This window comes from Dreissena polymorpha, chromosome 14 (genome assembly GCF_020536995.1).
Source record: "Dreissena polymorpha isolate Duluth1 chromosome 14, UMN_Dpol_1.0, whole genome shotgun sequence".
Taxonomy (NCBI): domain Eukaryota; kingdom Metazoa; phylum Mollusca; class Bivalvia; order Myida; family Dreissenidae; genus Dreissena; species Dreissena polymorpha.
Window position 1 is genome coordinate 42926963 of NC_068368.1, and position 27772 is coordinate 42954734.

Genomic DNA, 27772 nt, shown 5'->3' on the forward strand with positions numbered 1-27772 from the left:
CAGGCTAATCAGGGACGACACTTTCTGTTTTTATGATATTTTTCGTTTTAAGAAAGTCTCTAAGCAAAAATTAAGTTTATGCGAAAAGTATTGTCCTTGATTAGCCTGTGCTAATCTGGGACTACACTACGCACATGCATTAAACCCCAGTTTCACATAACATGGCTCAAATGTTATAAGCTTTGCATTTAATATAAGGAGAGTGCTTCTTAGGGTATTACACGCAGGATACAAAGTTCAGAGCACTGGAAGGTCCTTACACAATGTAGTCGCTATACAATTTAGTACCGCCACTGTTCATAAGCGCTTATAAATACGAGACACAGATGTCCTTGTCAGTGTACACACTAAAACTCCTAAAAGGGTCTTTATAGATCCATTCGCTAATACAACTGTAAACGGTTCTTGAGATATATTTGACAAACAAAACAAACGTGATGTGCATGATTCCAATTGCTAGTTAACATACTTTAAATGGGGTCCATTGCATCAAGATTCTTACGACTACCGGTAACAACGTGGAGACTCGTTTTCGTACCTCGCAACTTGCTGACTTTTCAAGTCATTGAATGGTCGAAATTTCACTTTATGTTTACACATACAAATGTGGCGCTTTGTTTCAAGAAGCAAAATGTTTACATTATTCTTGTTGTTTTTTCGTCACTTATTCCAAGAAATATCTGAATGTGTCCTGACAATAAAGTGAAGGTAAGTTTCAAGGCCTCCTCGTGTTTGATATTTTGTTAAAAATTGGCTGCCTGCGAAACAGATGAATTCATGTTACGCCATGTGTTTTGCAGAAAAATTTACTTATTGTCATTTCTATTTTCTAGCTCAGATATCTAGTTCCTAAAATAAACATAAAATGATTGTCTGCAACCCTTTAATTTATCCGTCTCTTGAGACTTGAACAAAGCTGTGTCGGTTCCTCCGGTCGAATTTATCAACAATCCCAATTTATTTAAATGTTATAAACAGTTTTTTTTTGATTACACAATTTCATTTAAAGAGGACGAAATAAATCATGATTTTGATAATTGGTTTAAGAGTTTCGTCTATGGAAACAAAACCAAAACTGCGATTTAAAAAGTAGATAAAAATATTTCTTCTTTAAATTTTACCATGGTAACCAACGCGACACAAAAAGGCAAAAAAATACAATATCGTGTGAAGAATTGCGGTTTTCTAAAATGCTTAAATATGCTTACGAAGCACATAACGCACAGCCCGTTTCGTGCGGTAACCACGTGTGTAATTTGCACGTGCGCCGTGAATGCTTCCGGCAAGCACTGTCAGCACAGGTCCTTATAGTGCCCACACGATGGCGATTTACGCAAGACCGTCGTATCATTAATCGAAAGATATTAACCTTGTTTATTTCAACCCCCGCCCTAGAAAAAAACACACACAAAACACACACAAACAAACTATAACTCATATTATACTACTACATAAAAATCAGCAATGCAAACAAGACCTAACTGGAGGTATTATATGTGTCTTGTTCTGTAAATACATGGGCAAAATGCATGTGCGCCAAAAAATTCACAGGCTAATCTGGGACGACACTTTCCGCTTTAATGGTATTTTTCAAATGACACTTTACGCACATGCATTATGCCCAGTTTTCTCAGAACGCGACATAATTATATAGTCCCGCGCGGATATGGACAAAGTGAAGAGGATTATCAGCCGAGATTGAAAAGCACCTGAGAATGAAACAGTGCAGTGTGAATATGGTACTTTGCTACTAGCACCGATATCATTTGTTTGGAATCCTCTGTCAACGCCTGTTTCGCTCTTTCAATCCTACGACAATCCCACGACAGATTCGGGATGGCGGAGCTGAAATGTTTGCCAAAAATTACTCAACTGTCGTGGGCTATCAGCTACTGGCATTCCTTTTAAACTGCAGCGAGCTCGAGAGTCGATTGCTGGTAAATCGTGGCTTAATGCATCTGCGTGAATTGTCGTCCAAGCTTTGACTGTGCAGTCTGACATGTGCACTTTCCGCCTAAACTGGATTTTAGTTAAGAAGAGAGTCCTTTAACCCCCAAACAAACCATCTAAACGGAAAGTGTTGTCTTTGATAAGCATGTGTGGTTTGCATCAATTAATCTAAGACGACACTTGACGCACACGGAATAAGCCTCGTTTTCCCAGAGCGAAGTTCAAGTGTATTAAAATGCCAAACCTGAAAACATACGAATGGTTTTGTTTCCATGGATGATCACAGAGTATGGGCATTCTCCTATTAAACAATTACTTACAATTTTCATAGTGCTATTGCTACTAAGATTATGTAATCATTTTCATTTTTTTGTTGGTCGCTTAGCGACCACCTAAGGTCGTTGCTCAAAATTCAAGTTGGTACGCCTTATCTTTGGAGAGCCTAATAACCTCACACACGCCGTATCCGCGCGAGAAAGAGTTGTATAATTTATGCAACAGGTTTGAGTTCTCCAACTATATTCATTTACAAATGGAAACATTATATGAATATCGTGTTAAATGTAATAGTTTCGAACGGAGCTTATATAGAATAGAATCAATAAAGAACGATTGTATTATACGTGTCGCGGAAGAGATTGTTTATGAATGATTAAAATAGTCCACTTTCTGCTGCGTCTTCATGACGTCGCAGCTCATTCATAATTTGAGGCTATTAATAGATGCGGCTGTCGATAAACAAGGGAGCACGGCAATCTCCACGCAGAGTTGTCGTTCCTTGCTCTCACATACACCTAAAGGACAGGTCATTTATAATCTGAGGCTATTAATAGATTCGTGAAAACAACGCAATAGTATAAGGTTACGCTTGTTTATATTCTCAATTTATAAAACGTTGAACATGAGTTCAACAATAACTTAAGCGATACGATAGACCACAACAAAAATGCCCCATAATCGCTTAAACCGGATATAACAAACAATTAATTATAACAATAATACAAATGGTCTGTTTCGTAGCATAGTTCGTTCATGCTTCTACAGCGGGGATTTCTGGTAAACGTTCTTTTGTTCTCAACAGATAGCGGCAACCTTTTGTATTTACGGATGCTACGCATTTTTTTTTCGAGCGCAACGCTCACTTGGTCATTGTCGGCTCGGGTACTGCTTGTGTGTACCCCGGGTACATGTTAGTATACGGGTACGGTCAAAATACTAAAACGTACCCGGTCGACATTAGACTGTACCCGAGTTTTATTCTCGCCCAAAATCATTCTATACATAGATGGTGACGTCACTACGTTATTGTTAGTAAGACCGGTGTGTACACAATGCGCCCAAAATCCGATGTCGTAAAACGCGCTACCGATTACAGTAATTACGAAACAAACTTCTTTTTTTAAATGTATCAACATGCTTTGTGAGCATGAGTTTCGATAATATAGAGACCATTTAACAGAAAATTGACATTGACATAAATATTAAAATAATTAATTTAAAAAATTACCGATTTAGCGTAAAAATTCCCGGGTACGTTTAAGTATATTTACTGTACCCGGGGTATATGTAAGTATACTGAAGTGTACCCGGGGTACACGTAAGTAGTAGCCGAGCTGACAATGACCAATCGAGCACTAAGCTCAACGCATTAGTAGAAGGTTAGTAGGAGGTTAAAGTGGCCTTCCAACAGATAAAAGCGTCGTACGACGCGATTCGATATTTGGGAAACTACAAGGATTGCTTACATAGCTAAAAATTACATCGGCGGCAAGCAAGAGCGATTATGGTCGAGTGGGCTAGGCGGGAGTCTTTTCACTCCAGTACTCCAGAACTCCATGGGTCAGTGGTTCGAGTCCTGTTGAGGGTTCCCTTTTTCCCATTTTTAAATTGTATTCTTGTTTTTTTACTGGAGATTTTTAGTTCAAATGTTTAAATTTATCCATATAAAGCATTTATAGCATTTAATGACAAGCTTCAATACATGCCAAAATATGTTGGACGGCCCTTTAAAGGGATCTTTTCACGCTTTGGTAAATTGACAAAATTGAAAAAAGTTGTTTCAGATCCGTAAGTTTTCGTTTTAGTAATGATATTTGTGAGGAAACAGTAATACTGAACATTAACCATGCTCTGATATAGCCATTATATGCATCTTTTGACGATTTTAAAACCTAAAAATTATAAAGCGTTGCAACGCGAAACGATTGAATAATTTGGAGAGTTCTGTTTTTGTCGTTAAATTTTGTGAAACTACGAAGATTGCTTATATAAGGTATAAAATACGTCACGAATGTGTACTCGGCGGAATAGCTCAGTAGGCTAAAGCGTTTTTTCTTCAGGACTCTGGCAGGACTCCAGGGGTCACTGGTTCGAAACCTGCTCCGGGCAATGTTCTTTTCCCTTTTTTAATTTTTTTCTTGATTTTTTACTGGAGCTTTTATGATCCAATGTTTACATTTATCAATATATAGCATTTAATGAATAAGTTAAAAAAAATGCCAAAATCTGTGAAAAGGCCCCTTTAAAGCTTGTTTATATTCACAGTTCTTAATTTATAAAATTTTGGACATGAGTTCACCAATTACTACAGGCATACTTTAGAGACTCAAAAATGCTTTATAATCGCGAATACCGAAAACAACTAAATATAACAAGAAATATATTCAAAAATGTAGTCGGCGTATATGCTGACTTTGAAATAAAGTTTGCAATTTACTCTTCTAAATGAATAAATAAAATGAAAACAAAAGTTTAACCATTGTGTGTTTTTTTTTCACTTGTAAGTTGCATATTCAACGCATGAAATGTGTGTTATCATTGTCAAACCACACATTAGTGTAAGTAGATAAAAAATATACTACGGGAGTGCGCATCATATGTGTCCTCACATGCCTTATTATGAGTATATTTCTTCACTCTCGAAATATATCGTATGTTAATATTTGATTTAAACACAGTTTTCTTTCGACACATTTAAATCACACGTTCATAGCCGCGTCATGCGAAAATTGGTCTTATGCGTTTCGGCCAGCGTTTGTTAAACCCAACATGTGCATTTGCGCAGTCAGGTCTGAGGCGATGCTGTTCGCTATAAAATAACACAATATGTTATGGTCTCATTATGTATCTCCTGACCAGTTTGAGAGATGCGCATGCTGAGCGAGCTATATATATGATGGGCGCATATGGAATAAGACCCATTTTCGCATGACGAGGGTCATTAAAAATCTCATTGCGAATTGTAAATGGTACATTTTAGCACAATGCTTTTTGATACAAAATTGAATTCAAAATGGCAAACTTGTTAATAATGGCAGCCTATCCAGACGTTCAGGAACGATTTCCAGACGTGCTGACCAACTACGGCAAACATCGTGGTTGGATAATTAAACGATTTCCTCTTATCGTGACACTATACTATATCGGTAATGATTATTTTCTCATCTTGAAAGCAAAACTGAAATTATGCTAGATGGATTTTAACGCGTAATTGTAACTAGGCAACAATTTGTGCCGTTAAAACATTCAGAGAGTACCGGTAGTCCATAATTCCTTACACTGAACAGTGCTACATCCTTTGCACTGAGCACAGACTCAGTGATGTAGTTCAGAGGTTGTATCTCGAATCAGCCTATGAAATATTCGAAAATGTTCATGCGTGTATGTTGGCGTTATGTAAGTCATTAAGATGAAAAGCTGAGTAAAACAGTTCTGACGAAAAAGCGCATTAGTGCTCTATTAGTGAGATAGGTATGCGATATTCCAACAATATTGATGTAATATGATGGTGATTGCAAATTGTCTTTATATTCAGTTCTCATTACCATTTTCATCATACTTTCGATGCTTTAATAACGTCCAAAAAGAGCCATGTTGTTGTTATTTTGTCTAAGTTATCTCTATGAAATAAATAGGATGGCAAAAAGTGCACACAAAGCTCGACCCGTGCGTTATGACTTTATAAATTTGAATGGCGTGTGTTCATTTCAAACTTGCGATTAATTTTCAAAAATGAATATCGTCTTAAGTTATGCAATAGCGAACAACTTCAGTGCCTTCAGCGCTTTGATTTTTAATTATTTACGTAGGTTGTAGTGATTAACTAACAAGGATGTCGACATTTATATAAAAAAAGAAAAAAATATTTTATCAAAAAGTGTGATCGTTGGCATCGTCGACGGGAAAGTTGTCTTTTTGTTTTCACAAAGTTTATTTGATAGGAACACATACGATGTAACGATAGAAAGGGGCATATCGATACGTACAGTGCACATTGCAGTATGTATTTTTTCAAAATGTTCACGGTTGCAAATATTACCGGTAAAAACCACTTGACTCGACGTTTTTGGTCAACACAGTTGTGGTCGTTCGCATTTGTAGTCACGTGAGATTGTGTGTTCGCCCCTACCCCCATGGGTAGCTGACCGCTTTTCGTGAACAGACCGACGCTTGAAGGGGGAAGATCAAACAACTTCCTTTTGTGACTGTTGGTGGTTCGTTTGAGTTTCTCGGATGTGCATGTTGGTGCCTCCAATATCGACAGAGGCCACAGAGGTCTTAGTACACTAATGCGTCGACAGATCCCCGCCTTAAACTCGCCGGGGAGGCATGTCTTCTCGAGCTACTATAGGCCACCTTTTACCACACTTAACAGTTACTTACGATGTTATTGCGGTCACTAAAAGCATACGATTGCTCCCTTCCACTAAAGTATGTAGGTCGACCATACTATGGCATATCTTCATCTTTTACATTTGTCGTAGCTTACTGATATTTGCAATTTTATTTAGATTAATGTTATTAATTATCAGCTGATTGTGACCAACAACGCTGTGTGTGAACACATGGTGTCTGTACGCAGGGGGTAGGGGTGGGCTGGGGTTTGGGATGGGGTTTCATGTTTACAGCTTTTCATTAACCCATTTATGCCTAGTGGACTCTCCCATCCTTCGAAATTGGATCAATTTATTTTCAAAAGTTAGGGATGTCTAGTATAGTTATTTCTATATTTAGAATATTTCTTACAAAATTCCTTTTAGCAAACAGAGTAGACCCAGATGAGACGCGGCGTCTCATCTGGGTATACTCAGTTTGCCAAGGCATTTTTAAGACGCTAGGCATAAATGGGTTAACGCGATCTTGCGGAAGAACTGAAAGTGAACGCCGCAAGCTCGCCGTAAGGTCACCTCATGCCGGTTGACGTTTGTGCTACTTAAGAGGTTTAAGAAACAATAACTACCAAATGAAATTGAAATAAAGAAATATATAACCAATGAAATAATGAACTGTTAATATTTGGAAACTATGAACAATGCCAGGGAGACAACTGCTCTGAAACGGACCGCTACAGTCCGATTATCTTCCTCAATGTGCCGTATTTTACACCTCATCTAAATGCAAAATGGCGGCCGGAGAGTTTGTATGGCCGTGACTTTTACGCATTTTCATAAATTATTGTCTTCCATTTTATTGAAAGTTTGTACAACTGCGTTTAAGTGGTGGATTAACGTTTTTTGGTTGATTTTTGTGCCGAGGGGGATCTGCACCATTTGCCATGACGACGGACAAGGTCCAGGTTGCTGTTCGAGTGAGACCTGTCAATCGCAGAGGTGCGTTACACGGCTAACTCTATGAATGGTTCTAATTGATTATCTTTTACTTAACAAATGTGTCATTTATTGTAGTGATTATAATATAACACAAAATACACAAATTGAAACAAAATATCAACATGAGGCTATTTTTAATGCAAAATTATATAATACTGTAATAAAAATATAACAATAAATACAAATTTTAAAAATAATTTATTTTAACATACATACATATTATTAGTTTAACTTAAATTTACAAGCAAAGCAATAATGATTGATGATATAATTATTTTCAGGTAATCAAACTTTTGGTCCTAATTTTGATGGTAAATTAAGTGTCTAATCCACATTTGAATTCGTTTTAATTAAGTTTGCTTTGACTAATAAACTGTTAATTGTTGCTTAAAAACTTGAACACAATTGACATTTTTGAAATTGTATTTTCAAGCATATAGCAAGTTCAATTTTCAGTTAAAAATAAGGTTATGTCAAATAAATACATCTTTTGCCATTACAGCCCATTAGATACACATGCAAAGATCTTTATGTCATTCAGTTAATCTTGCGCGTCCGGTAATCTTGCGCACTCTGCAGTTTGCGAATTTCGCAGACGACGAATGGTTTTCTTAAGTGATGAAAGATGGAATTTCACATTTTTAAGAATTCACGGATTTAAAAGGAATGTATTCCATGCAAAATTAAATTTGATCAATATATTTTAAAACCGGATACGTCATCCCTATACATTGTACATGTATCGTAAACACTGACCTACTTACGATAAATTTGAAATGAATCACAAGTTCCCTGCAGTCTTTAGCGTTTTTATACTTTAAATTAAGAATTCATAAATCCAACGTGTAATTGCACTAATATCCGATCAGTTATGGTATTTTTAATCAATCAACATATGTCATCATTTCCCGTCATTCTGTCAAACCACATTTGGTACGATCTCCGCATGCGCAATGGCCTAGTTTTGATATTTTCTGTTAACTATGGAAGCGTGAACGTTGTAAAATTAAACCTGTTATGTATAAACATTTTTTTCACGCTAGAAATCAATTAATTAAAAATTTTAATGTTTCTTTTGCAACAGTCAACATCAAAGAAATACAGCTATTAATACACATTGAATTTGAATGGTTTTACAAACTGATTGTTTTAATAATTTTCTGGAATGTTTTTTGTCAATAATTGGACTTCATATGTCTACAATTTTGCCTAAATGAGGTCATTACACCAAGTGTGCAAGATGATCGGACACTGTGATAGTTTAAAATGAGGTGAGTCATGTTTGTTTTGAAATCAAATCGGACAGTTCTTCATTGAATTAATCAGATATTTTTGTGTTAATAAGCACATGAACTTCTTATTTTCATAATAAATTTAGATATTGTGTTGTCAATTTATAAAAGAACATGTTATTAAACCAATTGAGCCTTTACATTGCAAGATTACCGGACAGCATCGTAATAGTTTTCATGCATAAATTTGTTTTTACTATTGACCCAGTTTGTTTACAGCTACCAGTTTACATATTATGAATATTCTTAAGGACATAATTGTATAAATATAAAATAGACATTATAATTTCAAAATATGGAAGTCTCTCCAACAGATGTTACTAAGATGCACGTTGGACTAACCTGAAATTTTATACAGTAAATAATTAAAGAATAATTGATACTGTCCAAATTTTTTTGTATTTCTTACTCACTAGCCTAAATCATAAAGTAATTAGATTTTTGCACACACTATGTTTATTGCTCCTTAAATATTTTAATCTAATCTCATAAAAAAAATTGTTTTCACAAACCAATCCATATTTTGTTACTCAAGCTTTTATTTCCAGCATGCTTTTCAACATTTTTTAGATTTTGAAACTTTGAAATATTGAATATATAATATTGCAGAGATAGAGTTGAACACAAAATGTGTGACAGACATGGACAAGACCCAGACCATTCTCTACCACCCTCAAGACACGTAAGTATATACATGTATTGACTTTTAGGGTCAAATTTTGGGATTTTTTTAGCCTAACAAAATAGTCATTTTCCCCAAATTAGAACCTCAAATGCATAATTGAAACAGCCATTTATTTTGTATATAACTGTTAACAGGACTTTGTTCATCTCCTGCTAGTGGAATGCCGGTTTTGTTCAATGTTTATTATGTCTAGTCAAATGATTTAATCAAGCACCTCTCATGTCAAAAATCAGTGATAAAAAACGTAAGAGAACACTGTGCTGTAGAACTTTTTAAAACAATCAATTAGTCATTATGACTTGATCATTCAGTTCAGTTTAACTGATTAAAGTTACATATGTCAAATATGAAGACAAACAATTATGATATATTTTTTAACAGAACATATAGCGTAATTTGACATTATAATACCACTACCTTTAGTCTCCATTTGGTAGAAATTGTAACAAAAAATAAAGCAAACAGCCAATGAATTTTCCTATGAGATTCAATGTAGAAAGCAATGGAACTCCAGAAAAACCAATCCAATAACCACAAATGGTTTGATATAAGCAAGTGGTGTAGCATAATAAATATTCCTGTCAAATACTTTAAATTAGAAGTTCCACCAAGCAATCCAAAATTATTTTTTTCTTCAAACCAAGAAAATGTCAGGGGTTAGCCTACAAAATTGTAATGAAACTGAGAATCAAAATTAAGTTTTTAATTTACCAGTGCAAAGCTTGCATGTTTGTGCTTATTAACCAGGTTTTCCGAAGGAAAAAACTGGTTATTAGATTGGCGAATGCGGGCGGGCTGGCGGGCGGGCGGAACAAGCTTGTCCGGGCCATAACTATGTCGTTCATTGTCAGATTTTAAAATCATTTGGCACATTTGTTCACCATCATTGGACGGTGTGTCGTGCGAAATAATTACGTCGATATCTCCAAGGTCAAGGTCACACTTTGAGTTCAAAGGTCAAAAATGGCCATAAATGAGCTTTTCCTGGCCATAACTATGTCATTCATTGTGAGATTTTAAAATCATTTGGCACATTTGTTCACCATCATGGGACGGTGTGTCGCACAAAAGAATCACGTCAATATCTCCAATGTCAAGGTCGCCACGACTAAAAATAGATTAAAAAAAAAAAAACTTACAAAGGGGGGTAATTTTGTTTGTTCATTTCAAAAGTTCAGTTTGAGTTTTCTCCCTTTATCAGATTTTTTTTTCACAATGAAAACCTGGTTTTGTGACAATTTTGTCCCTTGTTTTTATTACTTGACTGTGTAAAAAAATACAGACAAGTCCTGGTAATATCTGTTTTATAACTAGATGATGTTGTTGTTTCTTATATCGGTTTTATAACCAGCCTATCAGTGTTTTAGCTAATATCAGCAAAGTGATTGCACTGTCAGTCTGTCTGTCTGTCCGTCACACTTTGCGTTTAGGTTTCAAAAAGTGCTCATAACTTCTATGTCGCTTCAGATGTAACATTCATATTTGGTATGCATGTGTATATGGACAAGGCCTTTTCATAGGCACACAAATTTTGACCCCTTTGACCTTGACCTTGAACTTAGGGTCCGCGTTTAGGTTTTGAAAAATGCGTTTAGGTTTCGAAAAATGCTCATAATTTCTATCAAAGAGTTTATTGGGGGCATATGTCATCCTATGGAGACAGCTCTTGTGTCAAAAGGTGTGGGAGTCCGTGGTATCACATTTAAGACGGTATAGTAAACATTAATAATCTTTTATTCTGTATTTTGTGACAGCTTAATGTAGCTAATTAAAACAATGTCATCCTTCTATAACTAAGAAGATGTCTTGAAAACCTTGATTGTCAAGATTTAGACTCTTGTAGATTCATGCAAAGATATACCAGTACATAAATCTAACACCGTACATAGCATCTTATTGTTTTGTTTCGTTTAGATATGGCTTTGAGTGTCTTTGCAAGTGACTGATTTGGATAAGGGTTACAATAGTTTGTACAGAAATACCTGCAGTGCAGTTCATTGTTGAAATCATTGTATTGCATAGCAATATGCAAGATGATCGTATCTGACTACATTACAGCAGGGAATTAAATGTCTGGTCGCTGGGAAGATACAACAGGGCTTCAAGCAATATTATTGATACTGAAATGTGTGTACCTGAGTAAAATAACAAATTAAAGAATACAGTCTATGAAAAATAATATTTTTTCCTCTTTTAATTGAATTTAAGGTTTGTAATATCAGAACATGCAGAAACCTGTAACATCACGTAGAATTGACATAGATATACAGTGACCTTATTCATGGAACTGAACCTACATGTTGAATTTGAATTGTAGCTCAGTGTCTTACACTGTTCTTGCACACAGGGACATTCCATAGATATATCACTGTGATATCATTCAGGAATAGGCTTATCTGGCGGGACACTTTGTGCACATGCGTTAAACCCAGTTTTCCCAAATTGTTGCTCATATTTATATTGCCGTAAGCCGGACTCACTCGCATGTCTTATGTGAACATAAATAACAAACTATTTTGGAAACATGATATTGATCAAAGAAGGAGAGATGAGTGTTCTGTAACAGAGGTATTGATCACATGCAAGCTGATGCTGATGTTCCATTTGTAAGCTTTGCTGTCTGAACAAAATGTTTGCTATGATGATTTTCTGATTTGTGACAGTTAACCCATTTATGCCCAGCGGACTCTCCAATCCTTCTAAATTTGATCAATCTATTTTCAAAATTAGGGATGTCTAGTATATTTATTTCTATATTTTGAATATTTCTTACAGAAATTTCTTTAAGCAAACAACGCAGACCCAGATGATGCGGCGTCATCTGGGTCTACACTGTTTGCCAAGGCCTTTTTTCTAGATGCTAGGCCAAAATGGGTTAAATAGTTCTTATTTTTCTTAGTAATTTCCTTGTCCATATGTCCTTAAGACTGTTTATCCAATTTTCTTGCTGATGCTCTTTTTTCACTTACTGGCTAGAATTCTATGAAACTGCGATGTTTTATAGTTATTAGCTTTCTATCTACATGCATCTCATATGATTTTGCTTCATCTTCTTCTATATAGTGAGTAAAATGTTCCTTAGTAACTTTTTGTGTCCTTTAACATTTTCGTCCTTGAGTTCTTAAGTAATGTTAATTGCGTGACAAAACTCTATATTAAATTTATACAAATTAGTGTTTTTGTGGGTCAAATTTAGGGCAGAAGTTTGGCCCTAAGCCAAATCTCAAACAGTAAATATTTTTACCTATTGTAGCCTAAAATTCTCAATGAAGGTGTCCAAAAAGTACATTTATTTGATTTTTTAACATTTAGTTGATTTGCCTATCATGCTCTAAAATTTGAATCTATGTAAATAACAAAAACAAACGTTTTCAATTTTTATGCTCAAAGTATTTGTTAGCAAATAAAAAAATGTGATTTTTCTTAATCCAAAGGGACCCAGCCCCATTCCCTAAATGGTAAAACAGAACAATTTCTATACATGCACAGTCAATGCATTATGGGTCTGCAGATGGTAATGTTACAGGATAATCATATTGACATGTATACCTTTATGTAAAGTTTTTATTGTGGTATTCTTGTAGTTTCTTCTTTTTAAGCATCATGAAGATTTATATATATATAAATTATTGTTTTGTCATATGATGAAGCAGTGTTTATCCAACTGATCAATTTAAAATATTAAAATTTTTCCACCCTCTAGTTTATGTGGGTAATGAGCAACATTATTTGATTGTGATAAAATGATGCTCCAGAAAACTTGTGTTTATTTTATGGCTGTGTCAATTCTATACATTGAATTGCAATATGGCCTTTTGTGACCATTGACAGACCAGTTTGCTTGTTGTCCAATCTGTCACCTTGGTGACAGGTCATCATGCTGTGAACCCATTCACCCCATGACAATTGCAGCTGATATATGCACTTGTTGGAAAGGTCATAACTCAATAACTTAAGGGGATAAGCAAAATAATGGATCACAGTAAATGACCAGTTACAGTTTTCTGCAAATCAAACCTGTCCATGTGTGCATGAATGCTGTTTAAAACTGTGAAAATTATAAAATGCAGTCATTGTTCATGAAAAAGTGGTGAAAGAAATCTTATTATACTTTTAGTTCAACACTACACAAAATACTTTAAATATACATAAAACATGAACAGCAGTTTTCTGTGAGAAAAATCACAAAAAATATGTTCACATGACCACATTATGAACTTACTAACATAAAACAGCCTATATAATGATAATGGTTAGATAAATATATTTATAGTATAAGACAGGTATAGTAATTTTATATATTAAGCTAGTCATGAGTTTAAATAACTTAAATCTATGCAATGTTCAATTTTAAGTAAATATATTGTTAGAGAAAACCAAAGAAATTTGGATAGATGTCAGTGTAACTGTACAGCTTACAATAAGATTGGTGTTTCAGACATGTTACAAATTCTCAGATATAAATCATGTTTGCATAAATTGTATGTTGTCAAATCTGTCTGTCACAAACCTCAGTTTGTAATAGCAGATATATATAATTTTGTGGCAGTATTCTTTATTTAGACATTTTCTCTAGACTGCTGATCTGCACATTTTGTTGTTTGAATTACAGCACCATGACAGGGCCCTCGTTTGGCCGTTTTTGGGGCAGAAATTCGGCCCCATTCCCCCCTTAAAATAGTATACTTTTTTCCCCTATTTCAGCTAAAAAATATCCACACTTTTTTTTTTAAGCTCACCTGTCCCGAAGTGACATGGTGAGCTTATGTGACCGTGTGATGTCCGGCGTCCGTTGTGTGTGCGTGCGTGTGTGTGTGCGTCCATCAACAATTTGTTTGTGTAGACAGTAGAGATCACAGTTTTCATCCAATCTTTATGAAATTTTGTCAGAATGTTTATCTTGATAAAATCTGACTTGGAATGTATTTGGGTCATCTGGGGTCAAAAACAAGGTCACTAGGTCAAAAACTAGGTCAAATAATAGAAAAACCTTGTGTAGACAATAGAGGTCGCAGTTTTCATCCAATCTTTATGAAATTTGGTCAGAATGTTTATCTTGATGAAATCTGGGTTGGGATTGTATTTGGGTCATCTGAGGTCAAAAACTGGGTCACTAGGTCAAATAATAGAAAAACCGTCAACAATTTGTTTATGTAGACAGTAGAGGTCACAGTTTTCATCCAATCTTTATGAAATTTGGTCAGAATGTTTATCTTGATGAAATCTGGGTTGGGATAGTATTTTGGTCATCTGGGGTCAAAAGCTAGGTAACTAGGTCAAAAACTAGGTCACTAGGTGAAATAATAGAAAAACCTTGTACAGACAATAGAGGTTGCAGTTTTCATCTAATCTTTATGAAATTTGGTCTGAATGTTTATATTGATGAAATCTGGGTTGGGATTCAGGGTTCGCACAGGGCTTGAAAAGTGCTTGAAAACAAGTCCTAGGCTTGAAAAGCCCTTGAACAAAGGTTTGTCTTGAAAAAGTGCTTATTTCATGTACAAAAGCCTTGAAAATGTTTATTTCTGCTCAAAATTACTTTTATCATCACTTTAATTATAAACTTTTAAATCATTCTAAGGGAAATATTATGAAAATTTATCATAAATTCCTTCCCGCAAAAAGTTAAGTACGAAATATAAGTTGAGTACGAAATATAAGTTTCATTCTCTATTAAGTACGAAACGTTATGTGTACACGTAACAGATTATGTGTGCTATGTCAGAGGTTCTCCATTGTGATCAATTTTCGCCAGTGAAAACACAGCGATGGGGAAGTGTCGTTTCAAACCAGGGTGGTTAACCTGGAATATTCCTGGGTACAGAAAGCAAATAACATTTGAAAAGCACATTGTGAGATCTGTATTGATGTCAGGGGGATGGGGGAAAGCGCTTTGAAAAGCCACGAGAAAGGGGAAACCCACAAAGAAAACATGAAATTGAGAAGCAAACTGGATTCCTACGATGTGTTGTTTTGTAAAACAGGAAGGTACTACATTGTATTGTTAAAACTGTTTAATCTAAAACAGACATGTGCTAGTCTGTTTGATGTGAGCATAGAAAGAGACAATGTGTTTGTTGGTAATCAATTTAAAAAGTAAATACATATGTGATACCCTTGAGTTAAGGATTGATAACATGTATTTGTATGTAATAACTAGAAATAACATGTATGAGTTATTGTGGAATAAGTGTAATGTGTTAGAGCAAATAGATGAGATTTACTGTGTTAATCTGGCTTGAAAATGCATTTTTCAAAGGAAACTAACCTACTGTTATCGGCCCTGAAAATGAAAATTTGGCCTTGAAAAGCCCTTAAAAAGTGCTTGAATTTAGGTTTGAGATTTCTGTTTGAACCATGGGATTGTATTTGGGTCATCTTGGGTCAATAACTAGGTCACTAGGTCAAATAATAGAAAAACCTTATGTAGACAATAGAGGTCACAGTTTTCATCCAATCTTCATGAAATTTGGTCAGAATGTTTATCTTGAAAAAAAATGGGTTGGGATTGTATTTGGTTAGTCAGGTGAGCGATTCAGGGCCATCATGGCCCTCTTGTTTACTTTTATACTTATGTTGCCAGCTGGTATCGTGCTATTAACCTTTGATTAAATGTATATTTATGTAAATTACATTAAAATGTAGCAATGTTAAGTGTTAAATGGTTGGTGAAAAGATCTAAAAATCCCCCTTTTCGCCCAAAACGACACGAAATTCCTCCCTCTAAGGACCCCGGCCCCAATCCCCCAAAGTGTAGCAATGGCCCTGCTTGAACCCTTATAAATTAACCCATTACCACTTAGATACGTATGTTCACGCATTTGTAGTCCCTCAGAAAGTTAAATATAATTAAAAAACCTTTTTTACTAGATCCAAGTTTTAGAGGTTTCAGTTTCAAGCCTGATGAGCAGCAAACAGCATAAAACCTGAACAGACTGTGAGTTACTCGCAGGCTGTTCTGGTTTTATGATGTTTGCACATAGCCATAGCATAAGAGCGTAGCAAATTTGGGTTTTGAAAGAACCGGAGATAACCCTTACTCCAATGGATATAACACTATAATAGCTTCTGTCAATGATGATTTCATACCCCATCATGAATATAATTGGATTTGTTTTACTTGTTCCAGAGCTCCTGGCTCAAAAGTGACAGAGCGAAAATTTACCTTCTTTATGTCTGAATTCTTATTGTTTTGGAGATATTGTGGGTGATTATGAACATGATTATGAACACTTGTGGCTAAATGGAAATTTGTAGCTGTAATTTGGCAATATTGGCAGCATGGTTTTTAGTATCCTTGAGTCATGGCTTGCAATGGAATAAATATTTTCATATGGTATTTATTGTAAAAGTACATGTATTAAGTTATTATGTAGGTTTTTTATCAGTAAATGAGCGTATTGTCCATAAAACTGGACTTGAAATGCAGGAACTATTTTTGTCTAGTAAAACAAGTACTTGTATTAAAGCCTCTATAAAGGTGACAAATCCAATTATTATGCATATCAACTGGTCTGATTTTTACCGGATTTCAGTTACTCTTGCATAAAAACTGCTAATAAAACAGCTTAGGTACAAGTTGTAAAGAATTATGGAAGATAAACCCGTTTCATAATTGGAAGAAATGTTTACATTTTTGCAACTAACGTGATGTGTAGCCTCAGAGCGGTGACATATGCTAAAAATAGCCAAATGAAAATTCAATTTTAATTCTATTTTAAACAAGTTTTAACCAGCAGAAAGTAACTTATTAGATCACTACAAACGTTTTAACCATTTAGAAGAGACCTACTTTGTGGGTGAAATCGGACAACGTTAAAAATCATCGTTATATTTTTGGTGACCTGAGTCACTTTCACTTTCTCTTTTCCGAGTAAACAGCGATGTAAATAAACTGATTGTTTGTAAACACAATTGACTTGGAGGACACTTTATTTTGAGCTCAATACAAGTTGTATGGCTTATTTTTTATTGTAATGTCCAATAGCATATATATATTGTTTTTTGATAACCTTTATAAATAAAATATGAAAAAAATATTTAAAAATCGGTAAATAATTATTGATCTTCACCTTTATAGAGCCTTTAAGTTGTAGTTTTGTTAATTTATATCTATGTATCACAAAGTTGTATGTTTAGACTACTATGACAAATTGTAAGCATGGGTTAATTTACAGAACTGTTTTAGAGGCAAAAGCTGTGGTGACATTATCAATTGGCATTATAAATCTTCACCAAAAAGTTATATAATTAACACTTTTATAAGATGTCATCTGTAAAAAAACTTACAAAATTCAAATGATGATTGGTTGGTATAGTATGGAATATTCAAATTATGGATTGGAAGGTCATTTTCTTTAGAATTCTCAATGCACCGAAAACATCATTTAACCCTAGTGGTTACTCCATCGCCACATGCTGTGAAAACTAGGTTTAATGCATGTTCATAAAGTTAAGTTCCAGATAAGCCTGTGCAGTTAGCATTTAGGGACCACACGATCAGCATTTATGGAGTTTTTCATTTACCGTTTGTGTCCTTATTGACGCTCATGCCCTAATAGACGCGCAGGCCATCTTAATCTGGGGTTCATCCAAATTTATCAGAACCATAAGATAAGATTTATGTAGCCCGTAATCCATTAAAAAGTGGCACATAACATCTGAAAACATCGTTTTGCGGCCATTTTGTTTGCAACAAGATGACACCGTAAATATGTAGTCTCATTTATAAGATGCACAAAGAATTTAGAGATACTTTTTATATGGGCTAAATTCTTTGGAACGTCTCATCGTTGAAGGACCTTTTTTGTGGTGGAAACCAGAAAGTTTAAATTTTCATCAATTTGCGTAAAATTGCAAAATAACATTACCAACTCATTCAGTTTTAATTCAGAAGTTCATTTTTACATCAAATATCGTCGATTCGAAGTTAGAAAGGCATAAATTCTTCAGTTAAACTTCTGCTTAAATCGCAAAACAATCACTGACCTGTAGCCATGTCATGAAACTGATTTAAATATGAACCAATCAGAAGAAGGCATTACGGTGTAACGTGTACGCGTAATTTTATTTAACATGAGCTTTTAACACCGACTTTTACGTAACTAGATCTAGTATGCCAAACTTTGTCGATTTAATAAGCATATGCTCAAAACAGATATGGTGCAGTTTCTATTCACTGTTCTAAGTTTCAGGAAGTGTTTATGCATGTCTTTTTCGCACCTTTGTCTGTGTTGTTTTATGTACTTACATTCTACGTTACAAAGGACGGTATACTGTACGATCTGTATCAATATTATTTATGTACAGTATAAAAATAAAAGATGTAATTTATTTCAGAACTTTTTAATTGTCAATTTAGAAAAAAAGCAATGCTAAATTAATCAAGAAAAGTATAACATCGGTTTACTATGTAACGCGCTGCACCACAACAGACGAAAGCAAACTGTATTTTATGCTGTTTATTCTTCCACTTTAAACCAGATGCTTTACATCGAGGTCGTGTTATCGATTTATATCTACACAGCGAGCGAATCGAGAGATATTGAAAAATTGAATAGTGGTTGGATTTAAATTGCTCAGGCGTGCAAAATTCAAAGTGTCATTACATAATTTTTACGGAACATTATCGAGAAATGAATTATCTACACAGGTATGTAAATATTATTGCAATCCGTTGTTATTAAGTGTCTTATATCGGGGCTTGAATGTTGCGCACAAAATCCTTGCGCAACAATATAGACAAAGAACAAAAAATTCCCACCACATAATTGGTCTTTCACCCTTTGTACGCTCCAAATATTACCCATATAAAAAGTAGCTTAATATTTAAGAGCGTCAAAAATTTGGACTACGTAAATATTTTACCGTGCGATTAAACTACGTAGGTTACAAACCAACAATAAAAATAATTATTGTAGTCAGCACAGGTGAATGATGAATCATAGAGATATAGACTTGTTTTATTTCTTTTTCATTACAGACAAACATAGTCTGTACTGTAGTGCGTAGTATCAAAACTTGGTGATCTTGATCACGTACGATAATTATGCATTTTATTTTAAAACAAAATGGAACGACGTACACTGTTTCTGTTAGGCAATTACCATTTAAATTGTTCACTATTGATTATATATTTTGTTGATATATATACAAGAGAACTGCTTGTAACTGGGTGCTAGGCAGCTGCGTGAAAGAACGTTGTCATGGGTGGCGCTTTACGCTGATTACGTCAACTGTATTGTATTGAGTGTTCGGGTGTATTGTTTGTCACACTATAAATACTTATCAACTAGACACAGTAAAGTCACGAAATACTGGGTCTAACTGGATTTAATGGTGAGCGTCTCTTAATGGGGAAATATTTAAGTTGATGACAAATAAAATGGGATCCTCGGCTGATTTGCGTTAAATTGGACATCATGATGTAGCTGGTCTGCAGCAGACTATGTCATACGATTGGATTAAGCAATGTTGTGAGCGGCAGGTAATGAAAATGTCACACTGTTCAAATGTGAGGAATAGGTAAAAGTATTTCGAAAATAATGCTGCAGGGTCTTGAAAAACCACGCGAAGTGTGCTTCAATAAGAACATAACCGGTAAAAGAAAATCCACTTTACGCAGAAAGTGGCACACTTTATGCACATGCATAAAGCCCATTTTTCTCAGAACATGGCTCATGTAAGAAATTTTTTGGACAAAGCTTGAACCCTAAGAGCTGCTTGTTCCTTGAGGCTGGGAACCTTGAGTTTCCGGAGGCTGTAGCCATGATCACATGATACCAATAATCCTAGAAATTCTCTATACAAATTATTGATAATAATTTGTCTGTGTTTATTGTTTTCTTAGTTGGTTTGATCCCCTCCTAAGTCCAAGATTGTTTTTTCCTGGAGATTTTATGATGTTAATATTGGCCCAGGAAATTAGGTTCAAATTGTTCTTGTATCATTCAATCGTGTCCAGCTGATTTAATTGCCAGGCATGCTGGGAAATTTGTCATCTGCTAAAATGTCGTCTGCTGAATTTCTAAAATTAGCATTTTCTTCGATTTTTTTTCAAAGAATACTATCAAAATAGCAAACAGTTTGGATCCTGATGAGACGCCACGTTTCTGGATCCAAACTGTTTGCAAAGGCCTTCAAAATTTGGTTCCAGCACTGAAAGGGTTAATTGCCAGGCCTGCATTGTGTCTCCGCTGACAAGTGAAGTCTTAATGCTGTACAGTTCCATTTATGGTGGAAACTCTGGTGGGCATTTGAGAATGTTAATTGAAATTACTGAACTCTACTGTATAATTTTAAGGCTATTAATGGTTTCTTCTGTCAATTGACCACTGTTTTGTCATGTTGAGAATTCACAATTTAGAATTATGCTAACATTTGTGCCTGATGCGACTTGTGGAACAAAACTGAAAGATATACACTTTAGTGTCTCAACTATCAATTTCTGCATCAGGCAAATGGTGTTTTTCACTCTACTACTTTTTTGTTTGAAATAAAAGGTGAAGGTCTTTTTTATTATAGTGCCAACCCTATTGAAAGGGCCAGGCAATTTGACCTATGAGACACTTTTTGCTTGTATACCATGTACCTCCCAACTCCTATCGCTATGCCAGGCGCCAGGCAGATAGAAGTCGGTAACCGTGAATTTTTAACTAGCTCGCGGCTCATGAACCGGCTATATTGGAACAAGTCCCATGACAAACATCCATCCTTAAACAAACGCTTCCCATGGGGCTAGAACCTTCGACCTCCCGATCCCAAGGCGGACGCCTTAATCACTAAGCCACAGCGACCGACTGAAGTATTTACCTTTTAGAGGCCACATTTTAAAATGTTTTTCTTTACAATACATAAGCCAAGTTTGAATCTGGGTCTTACATGTCCAAAACCTTTGGAAGCCACATAATTATGATTCAATATTGATAAAACATGTTCAGAATGATAATCTTGACAATATCAAGGCCATCCCTGTATATAGAGCAAATGTGCTTAAAACTAGATCACCAGGTCTGGCCTTTGGAAATTGGTGATGCTTGATACTTGAACTTACGTAAGCCCTTTAGGTCCATTATAGCCCTCTTGTTAATCTAAAAAGGCAATATATTCTGTAGTAATGGAACAGTTTCCTTTCAATACAGTGGACTTGCATGTTCAATATTGACCAGTTTGTTCACAGTTCCTTGTATTTTTGGGGCATTTGGTTTGGGGAAATTTAGAGGTATTTGGCAAAGTAATTTATTGTTTCTGTCAGTTAGAAAGGATCAGATAGAATTTTGCCTTAACTAGTGAATTTGGGAACTAATGTATTGGTTGTTTTATGGTTATTGACATGTGGTTAGCAAGAAAAGATGTAATGGTCAGTTTTCAGTGTACAGGGTTTTGTACATACATGGGTGTCAATTTTACAACGTTTTTATCTTATACATTTAAGTGACCAAAGGTTAATGAGCTATTGGTCAATGAACAGGATTTGACCTTTCTACTTTTTGAAAAAATATGGTGAAGCATTTCATGTACATTGAAAAAGATAACAACAAATGCCTCAGAATCTCAGTTAAGCCTTTTGCCTGCATTATTTGTTTGTTCCAGGGATTAACATGAGTGATGTTTATGTTAATAAAGAATTTACTTTGTTGTAAGAATCAGTGTGTCAGCACAATTGATTGAGACACGTGAGTTAGTTTCACTAGAGGAATCGGACTTGTACATCTCAAGACAAGACTGTGTTTTTTATGCCCTCGGTAGGGTGGTGTATTGCAGTTGAACTGTCCGTCAGTATGTCAGTCTGTCCGTCCGTCCGAAAAAAAAACTTCAACGTTGGCCATAACTTGTGCAATATTGAAGATAGCAACTTGATATTTGGCATGCATGTGTATCTCATGAAGCTGCACATTTTGAGTGGTGGAAGTTCAAGGTCATGGTCATCCTTCAAGGTCAAAGGTAAAAAATAAAATAAAAAAATATTTCAAAGCGGCGCAGTAGGGGGCATTGTGTTTCTGACGAACACATCTCTTGTTTCATTCCAATTTGGGTCCAATAGGGTAACATCATATGAGCTTCATTCTGGAACAACTAGGCATTATAAGGTCCTCCCAGACTACCGTAGCCTGTGCTGTCTGCACTTTCTGCCATAACTGGAATTTTAGCAAGCTAAGTATATACTTCCTTTTAACGAAAAAGGCCATAAAACCCCCAAAAGTGTTGTCCCTAATAAGCCAGTGCAGACTGCACAAGCAAATCTGGGACAACACTTTACACACATGAATTAAGCCCAGTTTGCCAAGAAAATGGCTCATGTTGCTTAATCCTTGCTTAACCCTTCCCCTCTCAAAAGCCAAGTGCAAATGGCAATGTGCAAACAGCATAAAATCAGAACTGCCTGCGAGTAGCTTGCACTCTGTTAAGGTTTTATGCTGTTTGCTGCTACCAGTATCTAAGGGTTGGAAATGAATCCTTTAATTTAAATTTAAACTTGAATCCAGTAAGAAAGGTCTTTAATTAAATTTAATTTCCTAATGGACTACAAATGCATCAAAATACATATCTAAGTGGTTAAGGGTTAACATGCCATCTTATTTATTTTTCTTCATTAAACCGCCTAAAATAACCATTCAGACTGGGTCCTTCATTTTGAACTTGAGAAATGTTGAATTTAATCGAATTTCCCAAGATATCTCATTAAACATTTCCTTTTGTGGAAACCTTCCTTGATATTCATCATAACGTATATCTGACATTGACAGATTTATGTATAAAAAATAAAATAATACAATTTCATTCTCAGAATCTCTATTTATTCATAGTTCATTATTAAAAACATTTGTGAAGACAATACATACGAACACAAACCATCAATGCATCCTTAATGGTTAGTGTGCACTCCCTCCATTGACAGTTTCCGAGCAGTCACTGCTGTTTTGCAGATGGAAATCTAGTGAATCATGGGTCAATACTGTCTGGCAGCAGTTGATACCGCGCATCAGACTGCACTGCCTCTTCTCTGACAACAGGCAAATTGCACAAAAAAAGTTAAATTGAATGAAATTGAGCGCAGATTGATCATTATGCCACATTGATCTTTTAGAATAGGTTTTTGTTCATAACTATTAGTTTCGCAGGATTTTGGTGCATTGGAGTGTATTAATTTATTATATATGAGATTTGCTCTGGGAAAAGAGGGCTTAATGCATGTACACAGACTGCTAATCAGGGACAACCTTTTCTTCCTAAACTGGATTTACGCTAAGAACAGACTTCCTTTAACCCTTTCCCACTCAGATGCAAAGTAAAAATAGCTATGTGCAAACAGCATAAAACCAGAACAGCCTGCATGTAACTCGCAGTCTATTAAGGTTTTATGCTGTTTGCTGCTAATCAGTATCTAAGGGTTGGAAATGAAGCATTAAAAACTTGAGTCTAGTAAGAAAGGTATTTAATTAAATTGAACTTTCCAATGTCAGAATACCTATCTAAGTTGTAAACGGTTAAAAGAAATATGCCATAAAAGCAGAAAGTGTTTTGCATGTGCAACACAAATGCATTTAGCCCAGTTTTCCCAGTGCGTGGCTCATATGGCCTTTCAGTGTCATTATTTCTCTACTAAGTGTAAACCATTCCTAATTGACATTGTTTTTAATGTTTCTTTAACCCTTTCCCACTCAGAAGAAAAGTGAAAATGGCTTTGTTCAAACAGCATAAAACCAGAACAGCATGTGAGTAACTCACAGTCTGATCAGGTTTTATGCTGTTTTCTACTCATCAGCATCTAAGGGTTGGAAATGAAGCCTTTAAAACTTGAATTTCCTAGGAAAGGTCTTAAATTAAATTTAACTTTCTAAGTGACAACACATGACAACACATGCCTAAAAATACGTATCTAAGAGGTAAGGGTTAAACAAACAGGTACTGTCTGTTTATAGTTTTACAATATTTTAACAGCAGCTGAGTTTAGATAGTATTTGCAACTGTACTATTTAAAGTGTTCATCATTTAATTGCCCCAATTTGATCAGATGAAGTGCACAGTTGGCCAAACATAGGTAGGGGGTTGGGACTGGCAAGTTGTGAAAGGTTCTCTTGAGTAACAGTTCAAAACACCCTGGCAGGTTTGCCACACTTGATTGCAATCTTCTCTCAAACTATTGTCTGAGGATGTCATTATTTCCATTTTTGTTTAGTCAAGAGCTTTACCAAGACGTTGCTCTTTTCTTTTTATATGGGTTTACCATTTTTCCATCAGAAGGAAAGTGAAAATGGTGTGCAAACAGCATAAAGCAAGAACAGCCTGGGAGTAACTCTCAGTCTGTTTTGATTTTATGCTGTTTGCTGCTAATCAGTAACTAAGGTTTGGAAATGAAGCCTTTAAAACTTGAATTTAATAAGAAAGGTATGTAATAAAATGTAACTTTCTTAGGGAGTACAAATGCGTGAAAATATGTATCTAAGTGGTTAAGGATTAATAGAATGTAAGCCAATTACAGTAAAATGTGCAGCATCCTTTTTATGCCCCTGGATCGAATGATCGAGGGGGGGGGTGTATTGTTTTTGGCATGTCTGTCATTCTGTCTCCAAATGTTAACCTTGGTTAAACTTTTTGGTTAAACTTTTGCAATAACTTTGCAATATTGAAGATAGCAACTTGATATTTGGCATGCATGTGTATCTCATGGAGCTAAACATTTTGAGTGGTGAAAGGTCAAGGTCATCCTTCAAGGTTAAAGGTCAAATATATGGCTTCAAACTGGCGCAGTAGGGTGGCATTGTGTTTCTGACAAACACATCTCTTGTTGTTTTAAAGTTTTGAAATACAATAAAGCTTACTTATTTGAAATGTTGATTACAGTAACAAAATGATTGCAGGACAACTTTCAGGAAATTTTTGAGTAAATGTATCAAGTTAAAATGGATCTGTTTGAGATGACTGTACAAAATGTCTATTCTGATAAAACTGGGCATAATGCATGTGCGTAAAGTGTTGTCCAAGATTAGCCTGTGCAGTCCGAACAGGCTAATCAGGGACAACACTTTCCGCTTACAGTAGAAATTCGGTAAAAAGGGAAATCTCTTTAAACAAGAAATACCATTAAAGCGGAAAGTGTCGTCCCCGATTAGGCTAATCTGGGACAACACTTTATGCACATGCATTATGCCCAGTTTTATCAGAACAAGACTCACTTAATTTCTAACCATACATGCTCACCAAGATACATGTATATGACATTTTCTGCTTCAACAATTTAATACAGCTCTGTAATGAATGTGATAGAACGTCACACATAGAATATTTTTCACTGTATTTACATCATAAACATGGTTTGTCAGTGTGTTCGCAATTTAAGTCAACTGCGACCGTGCAGAAAAATGATGAGTTAAAGTAACTGTTGTAATGCAGCATCTGATTTGTAATGTATGTCTCATGATGCTGTTTACATCTGCATCACACTTGAGTGAATATCAGCATTTATTGCCACCCCCTCAATACCACCAAATAAAATGAACAATGTTATTGCCCTATTATTGTGAGCTTTGCATACATTATTTACCTTTGGCTGTGAATAACTTGCAATATACAACTATTGACAATATAATACAATAGTGATTAAAAAGAAAAAAAACTGTGCTGTTTGATAACATATGTATTATAATATAGTGTTTTTCCCAGGAGGGCAAAGGGGCATGGCGCATTACTTTCAAAAAGGGCATTTTAGCGCGCAGTTTAGGCAAAAAAGGGCAAAAACGTTCCCTGAATACCTGAATTACGGGGAAACATGTAATCGCATCAGAAGCAGTTGTGGAAAAAATAACATATAAACAAGCACATTTAATGGTAATATACGTATTTAACTTACTATGATTTATATTAATATATTTACCTTACAATGTACATTTAAGTTCCATGCTGTTTCAATAAACTGTACAGCACGACAAACATAATAAAGCAATATATGCATATGAATCTGACTAAAAACAGATCCACTAACATATAAATGAAACGATGTTTGTTTTATCCCATTTTTAACCTGGTTTTCCGAAGGAAAAAACTGGTTATTAGATTGGCGAATGCGGGCGGGCGGGCTGGCTGGCTGGCTGGCTGGCTGGCTGGCTGGCTGGCTGGCTGGCTGGCGGGCTGGCGGGCGGGCGGGCGGAACAAGCTTGTCCGGGCCATAACTATGTCGTTCATTGTCAGATTTTAAAATCATTTGGCACATTTGTTCACCATCATTGGACGGTGTGTCGCGCGAAATAATTACGTCGATATCTCCAAGGTCAAGGTCACACTTTGAGTTCAAAGGTCAAAAATGGCCATAAATGAGCTTGTCCTGGCCATAACAATGTCATTCATTGTGAGATTTTAAAATCATTTGGCACATTTGTTCACCATCATGGGACGGTATGTCGCACGAAAGAATCACGTAACTATCTCCAATGTCAAGGTCGCCACGACTGAAAATAGATTTTTTTTTAAAAACAAACTTACAAAGGGGGTTAATTTTGTTTGTTCATTTCAAAAGTTCAGTTTAAGTTTTCTCCCTTTATCAGATTTTTTTTTCACAATAAAAACCTGGTTTTGTGACAATTTTGTCCCTTGTCTAACAATAATCTCGACAGATGTTTAAAATAACATTGCGAGTAAATTGATCGCTAACAATATGCAAACACTCGTTTCCGTGACATACATCCGCCGAGTAGATTACAAATAAATAAATAATGCTGTTGCTATATAAAACATTTTTATGCATCGTTGCTTATCACAGACATTTCATTAATTCCTTCTTAATGTATAATCTCCATCGTTAATTTGATCGTTTACGACGTTATTTGCCATTTTTGCCGAGTCACAATTTAATTCTGTATAGTCCGCCATGTTGATAAAATGTCAAATGATGTTAGCGACAGGTGCGCATAGCAACGTTAAATCGTATACGCGATTCGCATTTTGTTAAATTGGTATACGTCTCAGTAATTATTTTAATAATTAGATCTAATTATCTTAAAGACGAAAACAATAAAGAATAAATTTGTTTGTGAATTTAAATGTAATTATGCGTAAAAATATATGTTTTAATATAACTGAATAATGCATGCAAAGCACAATATTCCACGAGAATAACATCGAGTTTTTCATCAAAAGTCTCCGAAGTAATGATTAAATCGGGGAGGAGTATAAGTATTGATCGAAAAGTGCGCTTGGTATAACATAGCCTCCGGCATTATCTATTGATACTGACACTGGGT

General features: G+C 35.3%; 1 protein-coding gene across 3 annotated transcripts in view; it reads left to right on the plus strand.

The window, feature by feature from the left end:
• Positions 1–7358: 7358 nt before the first annotated feature.
• LOC127857789 (kinesin-like protein KIF13A) overlaps positions 7359–27772 on the plus strand; it is a 211081-nt gene continuing 190667 nt past the window's right edge. For all 3 annotated transcript variants that reach the window (XM_052394453.1, XM_052394454.1, XM_052394456.1), the window contains exons 1-2: positions 7359–7559; positions 9461–9533. In XM_052394453.1, the coding sequence (XP_052250413.1) occupies positions 7505–7559; positions 9461–9533 (128 nt within the window). In that variant the 5' untranslated portion in view covers positions 7359–7504. The remainder of the gene's footprint in view (positions 7560–9460; positions 9534–27772) is intronic.